This window comes from Rattus norvegicus, chromosome 2 (assembly GCF_036323735.1).
Source record: "Rattus norvegicus strain BN/NHsdMcwi chromosome 2, GRCr8, whole genome shotgun sequence".
NCBI lineage: Eukaryota > Metazoa > Chordata > Mammalia > Rodentia > Muridae > Rattus > Rattus norvegicus.
Genome location: NC_086020.1, coordinates 117,056,002 through 117,073,588, shown reverse-complemented (window position 1 = coordinate 117,073,588; position 17,587 = coordinate 117,056,002). Strand labels below are relative to the sequence as shown.

The 17,587-nt window shown below is 46.4% G+C and overlaps 1 protein-coding gene across 10 annotated transcripts in view; it reads left to right on the top strand.

The window, feature by feature from the left end:
* Positions 1 to 7,447: 7,447 nt before the first annotated feature.
* The window catches only part of Zmat3 (zinc finger, matrin type 3), a 31,625-nt gene continuing 21,485 nt past the window's right edge, over positions 7,448 to 17,587 (top strand). For 2 of the 10 annotated variants that reach the window (XM_063282482.1, XM_063282490.1), the window contains exons 1-2: positions 7,448 to 8,477; positions 12,534 to 12,864. In XM_063282482.1, coding sequence (XP_063138552.1) covers positions 12,595 to 12,864 — 270 coding nt within the window. In that variant the 5' untranslated portion in view covers positions 7,448 to 8,477; positions 12,534 to 12,594. 10 annotated transcript variants of the gene reach the window in all.

Here is a 17,587-nt window from a genome sequence, read left to right as displayed (position 1 = left end):
ATGACCTTGATTGCCCGTGTCACCTCACATGAGTATGCATGTTTTACCTGCACAAAAGTTGGTGTACCACATCATGCTTGGTTCCTGAGGAGCCAGAATAGGGCACTGGAGTCTCTAGAACTGGAGTTACAGATGGTCGGGCACCACTATCTGGCTTCTGGGAAGTGCACCCTGGTCCTCTGTAAAAGCACCAGGTGCTGTTAACTGCTGAGCATTCTCTTCAGATTCTCTAACTTTGTTTTAATATTGGAACTTTCTCCCGATAGGTTGGGTGTTTCTTATGTATTAGTTACGTTAAGAGAGAACTTTTTGTCAACACAACTGTCAGACACTGGCAATCCAGTGTCTATTAAAGAATAGAGGGGCAGGAATTCCTTGTTGAATGATACTCATTATTCAATTAACGGTGGCCACACAAATACGCTGCTTGTGCTGTATCAGCTAACAAATCCGAGGACCTGTGAAATGATTTTTCCTCCTCCTCTTCCTCCTTCATAATTGAATTGGACATGGTGGTGCATGTCTGTGATCTCACCACCCAGAAGGCTCGGGCCAGCCCGGAATAATAGTACAACCATGGCTCAAAGAAAACAAAAATGTAATGGGTCTTACACTGAGTGCCTCTCTTCTTCCCCTGGAGAAAACCTTACTGTAGCCAACTCCCCATGTGCTTCTCTTCCCCACAGATCTCTTTTGCCCTCAAGACAGCTGCGGTCAATAGTAACCCCTTTCAAATGATCCACTTCCCTTTGCTCCCTAAGGAGGGCTTGGGAATCATTTGAGAGGGGCAGGAGCAGGATGGAAAACAGACAGCAAGGAGAGGTATTTTATTGCGTTAGGTACAATCCTGCATCCCATTGACTTCAGCCCCAGACGTTTACATCTTGCCCACTGCTTGGTGTGCCTGGTCTGAACCTCTAGCTTTGTGCTTTCCTTACCCTGAGCTGTGAGGTCATCGGCGATCTACTGCCTCTGGCGGTTACTATGAGTGGGTTTTAAGGTTGTAGGTGCTAAAGAAATAACGTTTGGGGACATTCTTCTGGTTCTCCATGACCAAGCACTAAGCTTGAGCCTCGTCGCTTTCTCTGTGGGCTAACCTCAGCTGCCATTTGGTTCTTCTTGATGTGTAGACTCGTGTCTGGGATGTAAATCTCAAGGTCCATGCAGGAGTTCCACTGCTTCTGTGTCCAGGGTTCCTTCCCAGGCAACCCCGGAAACGTCTTGTTTGGGGGAAGGGCAGCAGACCGAGATCTTCCTTGAGGTTTATAACAACATCTCAAGCGACAAGATTGTCCATATTTGTGTCAGGTTATACTTTTTAAAAATTATTATGGTTACTATTCCTCCATGCAGGATGTAGGCCTGCTGTCGGAGGTCAGAGGACAGTTTTGGGAAATCGCTTCTTACCTTCCACCTTGCGGCAGGGTCTCCCTTGTTTTTTTTTTTTTTTTTTTTTTTTTTTTTTTTCTCGGAGCTGGGGACCGAACCCAGGACCTTGCGCTTGCTAGGCAAGTGCTCTACCACTGAGCTAAATCCCCAACCCCCTCCCTTGTTTTTTTAATCTCTCCCCCCCCCCCCCAGAACTGAGGACCTAACCCAGGGCCTTGCCACTGAGCTAAATCCCCAACCCCTCCCTTATTTCTTTTTTTTTTTTCTTTTCTTTTTTTCGGAGCTGGGGACCGAACCCAGGGCCTTGTGCTTGCTAGGCAAGTGCTCTACCACTGAGCTAAACCCCCAACCCCCCCTCCCTTATTTCTACTACTGTGATGCATACTCGGGCCCAGTTGGTCCGAGAACTTAAGGGAGGTTCTGCTTGCATCTCACCACAGGGATGCTGGGATATGGGATGCATATCACTGCACCTGGCTTTTATTATGTAGGCACCAAGCACTTTACCTACAGCCACCTCACTGACCCCAGGTTGTATTCTTATTTGGAATGACCCATCTCCACTGCTGCCCACCACAGATGCTGATGAAGGCAGAGACGACTGCACTGGCTTAAGGCTTAGTGACAAAAGTGGCTTTGGCCACTGGAATCTGCGTGGGTGGGCCATAACACTGCAGTGTCACAATGTGACATTGGAGACATAGCTTTAAATGGCTCCACTAGTTTCCACTATGGATCCTGATTCTCTCATTTGCTTCAAGTCCCATAGAGGTGTGCCTCCGTTAGCTGACCAATGACACACAATCGCACAAGCAGGTTTCAGCCACAGGTCACTGAGATTTGTTTTTGTCCTATAGTAAAGGTGATGAATATGACCTGTCTCTTTTTCTTTCATTTATTTTATTTTTAAAATTTATTTATTTATTTATTTATTTATTTATTTATTTATTTATTTATTTATTTATGGGGGGGGCCTGAATCCCATAAGATGCAGTGATACACAACAAAAGCTTTACTTTGTGGGGCCATTTTTTTCTGTCATGAGATTTTCATTTCTATGAAGCAAGTATCTTGGGATTACCTACTTTTTTCTAGGCCAGGGAAGGAAATGCCTTAGCTATTTGAAGTTAGTGTAGGGCCAGGGATAGCAAATATGGAATACTGAGTGTATGTGTATGAGCAAGAGGGTGAGGTCCCTACTTTCAGCTTTTAGATTTTATTCTGACATGGAAATACACACAAAACTATAAAATACAAACCGAAGACTCCAAGACCCGTTTCTTCCAGGACTCAGGGAGTTTAAGGTAGATGGTATATGTAATAAAGTCAAGTGTGAGGAATGGAGACTGTGTTGTCATGTAGGGCCCTGAAAGGACATGGAAGTTGCTTGTGGGTGAAGCTGCAGAGGATGACGGTGGACAGGCAGTGTGGACGGGGAGAAAGGCATTTAATATCAAGGACAGACTACATAAGATCACAGAGGTAACCTGAGATAATGGGCCTGTGATGGATAGTACACAGACTGTCAATAGGAGTGTTTCTAGATTAGAAACAGAAGAGGGAAGACGCACCCTGAATGTGAGTAGCAGCCCGTGTTTGGAAAGTAGCCAAGCAAGAGCCCCTAAAATAGTTTCAAAGAATCTACAACAAACTGTGAAAAACTTTGTTTTGCCAGTCAAGATTTAGAATTCAGGCTTTGGCGGTGGCCAAGGTCAGGATTAATGTTTTCTTTTCCATGGGCCTTTAAACCCAGTGAGACAGTTTGGTAAAGGGCTGCTACTGAGGTCCTGATAGCCCCAGGTGAACTGGTTATGATTCTTTTGTCAGCCACCTGGCATCTAGCACCCAGGTTCTAACCATCTCTCCATCCTTTTGTTATTAGTTGTTACTAGAAGCCTAGTGTCATTTGGAGGCTGGTTCTCTTGAGAGGCAAAGCCACGGAGCTGACACTGAAGAGAGATACTCCTTGAGGGAAAATCTAAGCTTGTGCTTATTTGTACAATGGCTTTTTTGTCCAAGAAGGCCTCCTGGTTTAGCTGTGTGACTAAATGCTGTTTGACCTCTATTCTCAAGATTCTCTTGTTTTCTCACCATCCCATTTGAGATGCTTGTTAGTAACTGTTACAGGTCTTCTTTACCACTGAGGAAAGACGGAATCCTACTGGAGGCCAGAAAGAAGGTTCCAGACACGGATGGAAGGCCCTCACTTCTGCCTGTTGGATTCAATACGCCTAAAGGTAGGGAGTGCCAGGTCTGCTGCCAGGCTCCAAGGGTGGGTCTCTGAGGGGCTGGAAAATGCCCCACCAATCTGGCTAAGATAAGGAAAGGATATGAAGAGAGAGTTACAGAAATTTAAAGGGTTAAGCTAAGTTGCTGAGAGTTAGTATAAGTTACAGAGAAAGTAAGGTTAAAAGAGAAAGAGGTAAAAAGAGCAGGAAGCTAGGGAAGAAAAGAGACAAAAAGAAGAGGAAGTTAGAGAGCTAAAGAGAGATAAAAGACAAGAGAGGAACATATACTGGCCACAGTAGTTAGGGAACCTAGGAAGATAGTGCCAGCAACAGAAGAGAATTCCTGGCTAAGGATCAGTGTGTCTAATGCAAAGAAAAAGGACACTGGGTCAGGGACTGCCCAAGAAAGAACAAGAGGGGCCACTGGAGAGCTTCTTGGTCCTACAGTGCTGGCTATGTACAGAGATAGAAGGGAAGTGTGGATACAGGGACCCAATGCTCTGTGCTCCTATGCCCTCCAGTGGGCCAATATCCAAAGACCTTGAGTGCAAGGGGCTACTGGCAACAAACAATTCTTATGGACTGCCCGAAGAACAGTGGATCTTGGCGTGGGCTGGGTAACCCACTAGTTCATAGTCATCCATGACTGCCCCTATCTCTTGCTCATGGGAAAATTGCTCTCCAAAATGGCTTGCGTGGGCTAAAATGGCTGGGTGAGGCCATGTGTATGCATATCTACAGACTGTGAATGTGGAGCTTAAGACCTGTCTCAGTGCACCAGTACCTGATGCTGGGAGATGTGTGGCTTAGTGCTGTTCTGCCTGGAACACACTGTTCCTGCCAGCCGGGCACTAACAATTATCACCCAATCCAGGACTTAAACTGTGATAGAGTGGCTGATGTTTTGCCTTTGAATAGAGTGTCCCAAAAGATGGGACCACTGGTCAGCTGCCATGGACTAGATTCTCCACCGGTTGGGGACAATCTGGTCACCTTGCTGCCCAATCCGGACCTGGAGCCACCACAGCACGAGTGTCAAGCACTGACAGAAGCCCATGGGTGGAGGAAAGACCTCTGCGACTGGCTGATTGACCCCTGCTGAAAGTGGAGGCTACCTTGTCTACAGACGGGAATAGTTCTCTTCATGAAGGTCAGAGATAAGTGGGTGCTGCCATGGTGGACAACACAATGTCATCTGGGATGGCTGAACTTCTACCCCCCCAGCACATCAGCACTTCAGATGCCTTTACCATCTCTTGGATGCCCTGGTGAAGCCAACAACTGCAAGACACGGCCACGATAGTCATCAAGAAGATACTGGAAGAAATCTTCCCCCAGTCTGGAGTGCCCAAGGTAATCTGGTCAGACAATGGCCCTACTTTCGTTGCCAAGGTAAGCCAGGGGTGGCCAAGTATTTAGAGGTCGATTGGAAATTACATTGTATCTACGGACCTCAAAGTTCAGGACAGGTAGAATAAATAAATAAAACTCTAAAAGAGACCCTGACCAAATTAAATTGACCATGGAGACTGGCACAGCCTGGGTGACACTCCTTCCCTCTTGCTCTCTTCAGAGCAAGAAATACCCCTTCCAGATTCAGCCTTACCCCCTTTGAGATCTTATATGGGGCCTCAGCTCCCCTGACTGTATTAGATGATGTTACTGAACCAACATGTCATAGTAATAATGATTTGTATGCCAGTCTAAAAGACCTACAGGTGATACAGAAAGAAATCTGCTCACAGCTGACAGCAGCCTATGCCCCGGGGACCCCTGAGACATCTCATCAGTTCCAGGTCACAGACTGCAGCTACATACAATGACACGGAGCCCAGACACTCGGGCCTCGCTGGAAAGGACCGTACCTGGTGCTGCTGACCACCCTGACAGCCATCAAGTCTCAGCCCTCATCAGCCGCGTACTAGCTGTTGGGGCTGAGAGCTGGGACCTAGAGGGACACTCAGATCTTCAAAAAGCTCCCTAGACTTGCACATCAGATAAGTGGATACATCAGAGACTGACTGGAAGGTTGCTAAGAATTTCATGTTTGCCCTGGGTTCCATCGAGATAGGTGTGGGAATAGGCTTGATTTCTATTGCAAATGATGTAACATTGCATATGTTAGTACTCCTAACACTTCTTGGGACTGTGCCTCAGGGATCACAACCTGTATAAGTTTAGAAGTTCTAAAAGACAGTCATGACCTTGGTGTATAGGTTCAGATAGTGTCCAGATTGGAATCCTGATGCTAAAGACTTAGTAAGACACAAAAAAAGGAGTTGAGAATTACTTAGGGCTAAGGCTATCTAGGTGCTGCAAGGGCAGCACAAGGACATCTGCTGTTGCAATGCAAGGCTTATAGAGAATTCAGAACTGCCATTGACTCAGATATAAAAAGAGTGAAAGACTTTTTAGCTGACCTCCAAGAATACCTAACCTCCCTCTCAGAGGTAGTCCTTCAAAATAGGAAAAGATTAGACCTGATATTCCTTAAAGAAGGAGTCTGTGTGCTACACTGAAAGAAGAATGTTGCTTCCATGCAGACCATTCAGGAGTAATTAAAGACTCCATGAATAAACTTAGAGAAAGGTTAGACAAAAGCCAGACAGAGAAGCGCATCAGGGATGGTTCGAGAGCTGGTTTAGTAGATCTCCTTGGATGACTACTCTGATATCTTCCCTTATGGGACCCTTCTTAGTTTTGCTTCTGCTTCTGATTATAGGTCCATGTGTGTTAAAGAAACTAGTTAATAGGTTTGACTCCTACAAAAAGATAGAGACGCTCAACAAGGTTGGTTTGAGTCTTGGTTCACTTGGTCTCCCTGGATGACTACCCTACTCTCTGCTATATGGCTGGGCCATTACTAATAATTTTCTTGGTTTTAGTTTTTGGACCCTGCGTGACAAACAGGTTAATTGCTTTTGTTAAAAATCGAGTGAGTGCTGTGCGGTTGATGGTTCTGAGACAACAGTACCAGTCAGTTAGGACAACTGGTGAGACCAAATACGAGACTTGATATCAAAATTCTAAGATTAGAATTACTTAATAGAAGAAGAGGGGAATGAAGGGAAAATTGTACAGATTTGGGGTTTAAAAATATGGAGTTGGAAGAGTGTGTTTCAGGGTTCACAGACTCAGGACTAAACACTGTGAAAAGCAAGTCCAGGCAGCCCCGCCCTGCCGCTAGAACTAACAGACCATAAAAGGAAAGGAATGCAGAACAGACCAGGAGTACCGGATCTGACTCACAGGCCACCTGGCAGGCAGAGATAAGCCCCCAGCCCCCGACATCCAGGACGCCCCAAACCTGCCAATGTGTGTAGCTATACCTTATTACCTCATCATGTGAAATAGCCAATCATATGTGAACATGTCTATGTGCCTCGTTTGAATCCACCAATCCCCGTAACTGTGCATCTGCTTCTGTACGCCCGTTTCTGCTTCCCCAAACCCTATAAAATCCCCTTGCTGCTAGTCGCGCAAGTCCTCCGAAGAGACTGTGTGCCCACAGGTACCTGTGTTTTCCAATAAACCCTCTTGCTGATTGAAAAAAAAAAAAAGAAAGTAGCCAAGCAGCTTCTCCCGGCTTCCTGACTACAAGTATTTGTGACCAGCTGCCCCACTTTTGCCCTCATGCCCTCCCTGCTGTGATGGACTGTACCCTCAAACTGTGAGTCAGACTGAACTTCTTTTCTTCCGGTACCTTTGCCAGCTATTTTCTAAGACAGGATCTGTGGGTGAAAACGAGGATGAGGGCTGTCAAATGGGAAAGGTGAGCCAGGGGCCCGCATGGTCCCAGATAACAAGCGGGAACTGCAAAGTTCTGAGACTGGCTGAGGCTTATAACAAAGAGCAGGGAAATGCATTTCTATCCCGCCATTTTAAAAACAATGAAACCATTTGATATTTTCACATTTCGTCGCACGTGCACAGAACCCATCTGTATGGTGGGTTATTTTTCCCGATGGCTGGTGCACACTGGCCTTGTCTGCTGAACAGTCTTCGAAGTTTCGAAGCCAGTACCAGGTTGTTGGCGAGTGTAAGTTGGCTGGCTACTAGGCTGAGCTGTGGTTCACCATGTTTAGATCTTGGCATTTTAGTTTATGGTTACCTCATAACCACACACAATGTGAAAGTATTTGATGCTGTAAAACCATACTCTGCCGATAAAATGGAAAATTTGTGTCATGCTGTCCAAGGAGAAAATCCCAGCCACTATACAAATATTCACATGCAGAAGGTACAAGCCGGCGCAATCCTAGGGCTGCAACCCGTCCCAGCTCCTCTCTTGAAGGTATCCCGGGGGCTTCTGTGGTTCGTCTGGTTCTGCGGTCTTGCGGGTGAGCCAGCTGTGCACCCTTTTGAGGCCTTGGCCCGCTGCTTCCCTGTCTCTGGGCGGAGGCGCAGGGAGTGCAGTTTCCAGGTCTTAGAGGAGAACCTCCGCCCTCCTACCAGGCTATGCCAGGCTTCTGCCCTCATCGTTTTCAGGTTAGGCTGGGGCAGCTTCGAGGAGCCATCAGGGCCAGGGTAGTGTACCTTGTCGCGCCGCCGTCCCGCACCTGCCCTGCGCCGGGGTTCTGCGGGAGCAGCCGGCTACCCACGCACATGCGCAGTAGCGCCGCCGGAGCCCTGCCTCCTCCTCCTTCTCCTCCTCCTCCTCCTCCTCCTCCGCCGCCGCCGCTGTCTCCCGGTTCCGCAGTCACTTCCTGCAGCTGTTTCCCTGTGGCTCCGCTCCCACTGACTTTTGACAATCAATCTCCAGCAACGGAGCGGCCGATCGGCGGCGGTGAGCTCAGAAAGTGGTCGTGGAGCGGGCGGCGGCGCGCGGAGTGGCGGGGCGGCTGCGGCCTGCCGGTTCCGGTGAGTGCGGTCCTCGAGTCCGCGCGGCTGCGTCCGTGTGCGCGTGTCAGCCTTGCCCGCGGCGTCCCGCGGGCCACCGATCCCGATCCTGTAGCCATTGGCACAGCCGCCTCGGCGACTCGGTGCTCCCGGCCGGCATCCGCGCGGGACCGGCGTGCGTGTGAGCGTGCCCAGCCCTGGGATGGCACACGCGAGGGCGATGCTGCAGGGGCGCAGCTTTGAGTCCTAGATGCTGAGCCTGGGTCGCCACGGCCTCCTCCCCTTCTCAGCTTCCTTCTGTGATGTAAAACAGCCTGCCAGGGCTGTTTTTCTGCCTGCAACGTTTTGGTGACCTCTGAGTAAGGTTTTCTCTTTTCTTGTCTTCTCTTCTCCGGAATAACCAGGGGTAGCTGTCCCTACTTTACCCGGACGCCGGGAACCTGTTCTTGGATTCTCTTCTTTGCCCTGGGTCTGTTTCTGCTAAGGGGTGGGCTGTTGTTTGCAGTACAGCGGGTGAGGAGTAGGCCCCAGCCCAACCATGGAAACGTGTGCTGTGGTCATTCATTTCCCTCACACCGGTACATGATGGAGCTGTGATTTTCTTCAGTGTCTTCTGAGCTCCCTTCCAAATTAGGACATCAAGCTCTGTGCATCCTTCGTGTATGCCATCGCATACGTCCAATCGGATGGATTTTAAGATCTGAGAAGTATTTTTATATCAGTTTCTAAATTAGTCTCTTAAATTAATGCAGTACTTTGAACAGATCCGAGTATGTTTTTGAATCTCTGTATTTCAGTTTGTGTATTCACTGAAGCTTTGGTTTTATTTATTTTAGAGGTTTTTCCCCCCCAGATGTAATACCTGTTTTGATTGTCGCCTATAGACTTTTTGGGGGAGGGGTAGCCTTCTGTTGATTGTTATATATAACAGTATTTTTGAGGTCTCTATACTTTCTTTGAACATTATGAAAATAAGATATATTGATAGGTATACCTGCACTGTAAACACTCCCACCTCACCCTGGCCAGTGTTTTGCTCTGGAATATGGCCTTTTGTGCCTCTGCTGGGAGGAGGGCCTTGCTTCTGCTCGACTGCTGCGTGATACTGGGGGCAGCGCATGCTGGGGTTTCCTCAGGTGGGAGTAAGCATGTAAGAAACAAGCCCAGGCATGTCTTGGGAGCAGGCTGATTCGGTTTTCTATGGATATTGCTAATTTTCTATATCCGGATGTTTTGTTATCCTGCTCTGTCCTTTTTCTATGACCTAACAGAGAATCTGGCTGACAAATTAGTGTCAGAATGACATGGTTGGTTTTAACTAAGTAGTTAAACTACTTAAAAAGATGGTTTCGTTACCCCCCCCCCCCCGCCTCCAATATCCATAAGTGGCTTTACTCTTTGGATGCCTTAGGGGAAATAATATTGTTTCAGAGAAACTTACTGTTTAAATGTATCAAATCTGTATCACCTTTCTTTGCGTTTCCAGAGATGCCGGTGGTTATTATCCTTTTCTAGCTATTTTGATTAATGAAAAGTATTGTTAAATACTACAGCCAACCACCTTGCTCTTAACTGAATGACTTCCCAGTCGGTGGCTCCTCTTCACTGTGTGTTTACCAAATGTGCTTTTACTTTTTAAAGCTTCCTTGAGTCATTTTAGTAAGTGTGTTAGTGTCCTAGCCTACACACCTTCATCACAGACAGGAAACCCCAGCAGCTAAAGACACTGAATTCTATTGATCAAGAAAAGGAGTTTTAACAATACTCCTAACAGGAGGGAAGTGTAGTAGCCTTTGTTGTTGTTGGTTGTTTTGTTTTGTTTTGTTTTGTTTTGTTTTGAGGCACTCTCTCTACATAGCCCTGGCTGTCCTAGAACTCACTATGTAGACCAGGCTGGCCCTGAACCTAGAGATCAGCCAGCCTCTACCTCCCAAGTGCTAGGATTAAAGGCCTGTGCCACCACTACCTGGCTGGAAGTGTAGACCTTGAAATAACGATCCTAATTTGGATAATTAGAATCGGAGAAACTTGACGGGCGTTTACTGTGGGGTGTTTCTTAAGTAGTCAGAACTAAAAGATGCCACCTGATTGGGGAGCAGGAGGAATCAGGGATAAAGAAGTAGGGAGAGTGGAACATAGTGGGTCTATTCTGAGGGAAGCAGTAGAGAAAGCCTTGGTTTCTTTTTTGGTGGTATGATAAAATATCCTGGCAAAAGCAACTTTTGGGAGAAAGGGTTTGTCTTACAGTTCAAGGTACTCCTATCATGGTGGGGCAGCCTAGGCAACTAGTCACACCAGGTCTACAGTTGGAAGAGAGCAGTGCTGGTGTTCAATTCTGTCTCCTTTTGATGCAGTTCAGGACCCATACAGGGGTATTACCCACATTTAGGGTGGGTCTTCCCACCTCACCCTATTTAAGAAAATCTTTTATAGGCACACCAACACCCAACCTAACCTGCACCACTCCTCACTGAGACTCCTTTTCTAGGCACTTCTATATCCTGCCAAGTTGACAACTGAAATGATAACCACTGTAGGGTTTAGGATAGTGTGGTTCTTCACTTGGTTGGCCATTTTTCAGTCTGGATGCTATATCGAATAGGTAATTTACCTCCTAATCGAGAATACACTTTGATTTTGCAAGGGCTGCAGTCTAAGGCTCGATGGAGTAGAGTCATCGCACCAAGTCAGTGCCCCGAGTAGGGTTGAGGAGTCTCGGAGAAGGCTGGCCTGGGTATGGAGTACGGTGCTCTTGGCACCAAATAGCGGAGGAGGTGGGTGTGGTGCTGTCAGATTATCCTTTCCTTTCTAGATTCTGGGAAGCTTTTGATTTTTTTTTTTTTTTTTCCGGAGCTGAGGACCGAACCCAGGGCCTTGCGCTTGCTAGGCAAGCGCTCTACCGCTGAGCTAAATCCCCAACCCCGAAGCTTTTGATTTTTAAATATTGACAACTAATTCAACTTAAAGACAAAAGCAAAACAAAACTCTGTCTTGCAAATAGCACATCTGTGCCATCTCAGGCCCACAGGCTGTTGCTGTCCTCTTTGCCTTCCAGAACCACTGCCCAGTTACTTAGCTACTGTTGCCTGCTTGGAAGTATCAATTCATTTACATCTGTTACATTTAATGCCCTCTTTCTAGATTTCGCCCACCTTTCAACAAGTCGTAGAAGTGCCTTAAATATCTGATTAGTGGTTGGGTATGGCTGTGTGACTATGATTGTAGCACCTGGGAGATTGAGGCAGGAAGATAAAGTTGGTAGTGAATGTGTTACCAGACATACTTTTCATGTTATAGAATCTCATAAGCCCTGTCATTATTTATTTAGCAATATTACAGAATTTAAAGTATAAGAAAATAGTTTGTACTTTGAGACATTAAAAAAAAAAAAAGATTTATAGCCTTTCTCGGCAACATAGCAGATTTGAGGCAATCCTGGCTATGTGAGACCGTGTCTTAAAAAAGCCGAGAGAAAAGGTGGCTGCTGGGTAAAATGCTGCTTTGCCTCTTAGGTGCACACATGTGTGTAAAGGTGGGAAGAGCTTGTGGTGCACATGTACACACGCATAAAGTAAAAATACTCCAACAATACCTAAAGGAAAAAAAAAAGAGAGAAAAGGAGATTCTTAGAGGTGATAATCTTCTGCTCCTTGACATCCTTTGGGTGGAAGAGTTTCTTACCTGGTGACTTTTCTCTTGTTTGCTTGTTTGTTTGTTGTTTGGGTTATGAATATTAGCATCAAGAGTGTTTCGGCACTCCAGAGGAAGGGGTCTGGATGACCTTCGATGTCCAATTCCAGCCATGTGACTTAATTGCTCAGGGATGCAGTGCTGCTAATTAAGGCTCATGGCCAGAGGGATGACATTTGGAACTGAGCCACACAAAATAAAGGCAAACCTCCGAAGCTGTTCTCAGGGCAAAGCCTTATGTCAGTGGGGATAACCAGGCAGGGAGCGTCTGCTAGGCTAAGATTGAGGAGGGATGCCCCAAAGGTGTTTTGGAGAGGAGAATGTTTGGTGTCATGCTGTGTCGTATTGCTGAGCTCTCATTTTAATTTTCTTCCCTGGTTGCTTTAGGTTTGAAGACTCCGTCCATCCCCTGTCACCCACTGGATTATGCTCGTGGCTTTCCTGCCTGATGATTCTTTTGCAGCAGGTCTGGCTTCCTTTACCTAACCGGCCTTCAACCTCTCCTCCTATGTCAGTGGCTGCCAGGTCCACTGGGACCTTGCAGCTCCCGCCACAGAAGGCTTTTGGGCAGGAAGCATCCTTGCCTCTGGCAGGGGAAGAGGATTTAGCTAAGAGAGGGGAGCCAGATTCTGCCCTGGAGGAGCTGTGTAAGCCCCTCTTCTGCAAACTCTGCAATGTCACCTTGAACTCCGCTCAGCAAGCCCAGGCCCACTATCAGGTAAGAGATGGGAGGGACAGCAGGTGTCATCAGGGTGGGCATTTTGGGGGCCGATTGGTTTGATGGTATCAGTGGGGTGAACATTTTGGGCACCATCTGGCCCCAAGTTGCCTCTCTAGATATGGCCAGTTGTGCCTGGAAAACTCAGACGAGCTAGAGAATAGAGCACCATGTTCTACACAGTGGGTTCTGCCCTTAGCTCTGAGGAGAATGTGTAACGTGCTACATTCATTCAGTGTGAAATTGTTCTAACGTTTGTACAACTTGCGTCGCGTTCAGTGCTACCCACCACATGACTCTTACTTAAGACTTCCTATGTGCCCTATGGTAGCTGAGGCAAATACAGGTGACTTTTTGTAAAGAGAATAATACGGTATTGAACTACTGAGCCCTACCTTCGTCATAAACATATCTTAGTTTCTTTTAGTATTCTGAGTGAACTGATATGGAATTTTAAGATTTAAAGCATTTTATCTCTATGTAGAATAGAGTGTGGAAAAGGCCATTCTAAAAGGATATTATTGCCTAAGAATAAATGGGGAGCTAGGAAAGAGTATAGGGTTTGTTTTCAAATTTTTCTTTTATTTTTATGTAGGTGTTTTTGTGTGTATGTATGTGTGTTGCACATGTGCATGTGGGCAGACATAGAAGCCAGAAGAGAATGCTGGATCCTGTCTTTGTTAGGGTTTCCATGGCTGTGAACAGGCACCATGACCAAGGCAACTCTGATAAGGACAACATTTAATTGGGGCTGACATACAGGTTCAGAGGGTCAGTCCGTTATCATCAAGGTGGGAGCATGGCAGCATCCAGGAAAACATGGTGCTGGAGGAGTTGAGAATTCTACACCTTGATACAAAGGCAGCCAGGAGGAGACTGTCACAGTGGCCAGACTTGAGCATCTAGGAGACCTTAAAGCCCCACCTCCACAGTGACATACTTCCTCTAACAAGGCCATACTTCCTAATAGTTTCGCTTCCCTTGGGCCAAGCATATGCAAACCGTGTTGGAAGTATGTGATCTGCTTTTTGACTTTGATTTTGAAGGGGACTACAATTAGGAAATTGCGTGGATCTCAGAAGAGATTGGGACGTATAACATTGTTGAAACTGCTGTAGAGTCTGGGACTTTTGAAGTGGGACTAAGTGTATTTTGTATTATGCTGTAGACTCATATGTTTGAACAAGCCTGTGGGGGTCAGGGAGTGGACTGTGGTGGTTTGAGTCAGCTGTTTGTTATAAAGCATTTCTTCTTGCCTGAAACGATCCTTTTCTGTTATGACCTTTGCTACTTTCAGAGTGACCTGACTGAGGTGACAGAAAAGGAAGAAAAGACAGCCTTTAGGAAAGCAGGGATCCAGTGGGCCGTGGTCTCTGTTGGAATTGCATTAGAATGCAGTGGTAGGGAGCTCAGCAGGAGCAAGGACAAGGCAGTTTAGCTTCTCTTGAGGTGGGAGACTCCACAGGGGAGCAGTCTTAGGCTGCGGTGTCATTTCTTGGTTCTTTCTGTACACCCTGTCAAGAGTAGTGCTCAAGTCCAGGGGAGTAGGAAGGCCATGCCATTCCTATGAGTCCCTAGGGCTCTGAGGGCCTGATGGAGTTCATGTCAGGATCACTCAGGACTTGGTCAGCTCCTCACACTTTTCTCCACTTTAAAGTTTTTGTTTACTTAATTTTGTCTTTGATCCTAAAGATGGATAATTGAACAGTTGGTCCTGCATTTGAAATAATTCTGTGGCTCTGCCCGGCTCAGGTTTGTTCGCACAAGTCAGCGGAGTGGAATTCAGTCTGTCGCACAGCGCAGAAGATCTCAGCACAACCTCAGTCCATCGAGGTTTAGGTGTTTTTCCCCATGTTTTTCCCACCTCTCATCCCTCCCCATGACATAGGCCAGATACTGGCTCCTTTTTGCCTCTTCAGGTGGCATCTGTTACAGACATGAATGTAACTTGCTTGTGCATTTATTCTTGTGAGATGTTCGGTTTTACGAAAGACTCACTTTTGCAAAAATCAAGGACGAGTTGGATAGTTAAGATCTTTAGCTCTTTGAAGCCCTTCTCTTGGGCATCAGCCTGCTTTTTGCCTTTTGCATAGTTATTACTTTTAGGGAAAATCGGGTAATTTGTGATTTTATTTTATTTTTTACTTTTTGGGTTTTCAAGACTAGGGGTGGAGGGTGGAGTGAGTGGGGAGCAGGGGAGTAGGAGGCCAAGGAAAACTGCTGCTGCTGATTGAGTTTGAGGTCAGCCTGGGCTACATGAGACCCTGTATCACACCTTCCCACCCCCAAAAAAGTAGAACCTAATTAAAAAAAAAATTAGAGGTTCGGGTGTGACAGTGCTTATATCTAAGATAGCTTAGAAGCAAAGGTTTGAGCAAGACCAGATGTACTGGTAATTATTGAGGTGCACTTCTCTTCCTCCCTCTCTCCCTCCCTCCTTCCCTTCTCTCTGCCTTTAGAGTGCATGGTGTATGTGTTTGTGCACATTCTTATGTACGGGTACACATGTGTGTGACTATATTTGGAGGACAGAGGTTGATGTTGGGTGTCTTCTTCAACCATTCTTTACCATGCTTTCTGAGATAGGGTCTTTTGCCATACTCCGAGCTGAATGATTTAGCTAGGCTGGTGGGCCAACAAGAGCTCTAGGGATCTGTCTGTCTGCCTCTGCCTCCTCAGTGCTAATCTGGTCTATACCAGCGAGTTCTGGACCAGCAAATGCTACTTTGTGAGATTCCCATCTCAAAAACCAGGAGACAGAAACTAAGTGTGTATCCTAGGGCTCTGAACTCAGGTCCTCCTGCTCGTGCACAGATGCTTTATTGACCGAGCCCTCTCTCCAGTGTCTGAGATTCGGATCTCTATAAGAGAAGTCGGCAGCTTGAGAGTGTTATCAAAGAGTAATCAGAGCATGATCATGTGAACCAAGAAGAACAGGTGACCCATCATGGAAGGAAACTGTAGCAGTGTTAGCCCAGAGACAGGAATGGTGGCCCCTGTGATTCTAGCACTTGAGGTGGAGGCAGTAGGTGTATGGTACAAGGCATTCTTGCTACATAATATCCGGGAACTCCAGAACGTCCTTGAGACCCTGTTCACGTCAATCAGAAAAATGTCCGACTGAAAGATGCATAAGTGAGTAGGCCAAAGTGAGTGCTAATAAAGGAAAGTCATTAGGGCAAGGGTGACACAGGGAGCCAGCTCTCCCTACCGCTAGTGACAGGCCAAGGCAGTGAGTGCAGACTGGTAAACCCAATGGTTTACGAGGAAAGGAGTCTACAAACGTAAAGCTCTGTTGCAAGACGGAAAACCCACTTTGTAATTGTTATTTCAGGGTGCTATCATGGACAAACATCTGTTATCTCAGTCATGTGCTAAGTGGACAGGTCTTGTGTGGATGCACAGTTCACCCTCTGTATTACCTGACCCTCTTTGACCTGCTGTTATGGACTTTGGAGTTTCATATTGCTCAGTATCGTAAGCAGCCATTGTTAACTGGAGTCCGACTGTGCCGCATTCCAGTACTCAGGATACAGTAGAGTCTGCTCCTTAACCACTCCCCTCAGCCTCACCTTCATTTCTTCTGACTTCTTGGTGTTCCTCACAGGGGTCTGTCTTCCTCGACATAGGTGGCCGTCACTGATGGATTACGCCCCAGGCATTTTAGCCTGGTCATTTAGCTGTGAAGCAGCCTCAGCTGAGCCATTTAGTTTTTAATGAGTTTTCTCAGTCTTAAAACTATGGCTTTGGTTATAACTTAATAAGTCAAAATTTTGGAAGCAAAATGAGTCTTCATTTTATTAAAATTTATCTTCATGCTCAGTTTAGTGTGAACCCGGCATGAAGAAATATAATGGGATCTCATCAGCATAAACACTCAGAGGAGGAGCGGCTTTGAGAAGGAAAGTAACAGAAAATTTGTTTACATTTGTGTATGTGTGTATGGGGTCAAGCTCAGGTTATCAGACTTGGTGGCGAGTGCCTTTATCTGCTGAGCCCTCTTGCAGACCACATTTTTTTTCTCAAAGCAAATTACATGAATAAAGTTTACTCAGTGTCCACCTTGAGAATTAGGAACTTATCTGCTAATTTGCGTATTCATGTGAAAAAGAACTAGTTACACAAAGCACTTTTCTGAAGCTCATCATAAACATGGATTGAGCTTGGTTTCCGGGTGTGTGTCACATTAGCCACGTTGATGAGAGAAACTAAGCTGTTTTAGACCTTTGGTCCTAAATGCAGTGCTCTCCAGTCACACTAAAACAAACATACTAAACAGAGTGCAGGCTGGGGAGATGGTACACAGGGGAAAGTGCTGTGCAAGCTCAGAGTTCCCATCCCAGGGAAGTTGGGTATTACTCTCAGTTATAATCCCTGGCAGCCCTTGGGGGTCAAAAGAGGGGGATGGAGGAGTCAGGGACAGGAGGATGCCAAGTCTAGCTGAAAAAGCAAGTTCCAGGTTTAGTAAGATGTAGATGTTAGGCCTGGTTCTTCCTCCCAGCCCTATGCTCTCAGAAGTAAGACTCAGACTCAAAATATATTTACAAATACCTTGGCTATACAGCTAGTCTCTTCTCTGACTAGATCATAACATAGATAACCCAATTATTCTAACCTACATCCTGCCATGTAGCTTGTTTCCTGTGCTCAGGTACCCTGCCTCTGTCTCCTCACATCTTCCCAGGGGGATCTTCCTGTGCCTGGCTCTATCCCAGAATCCTTT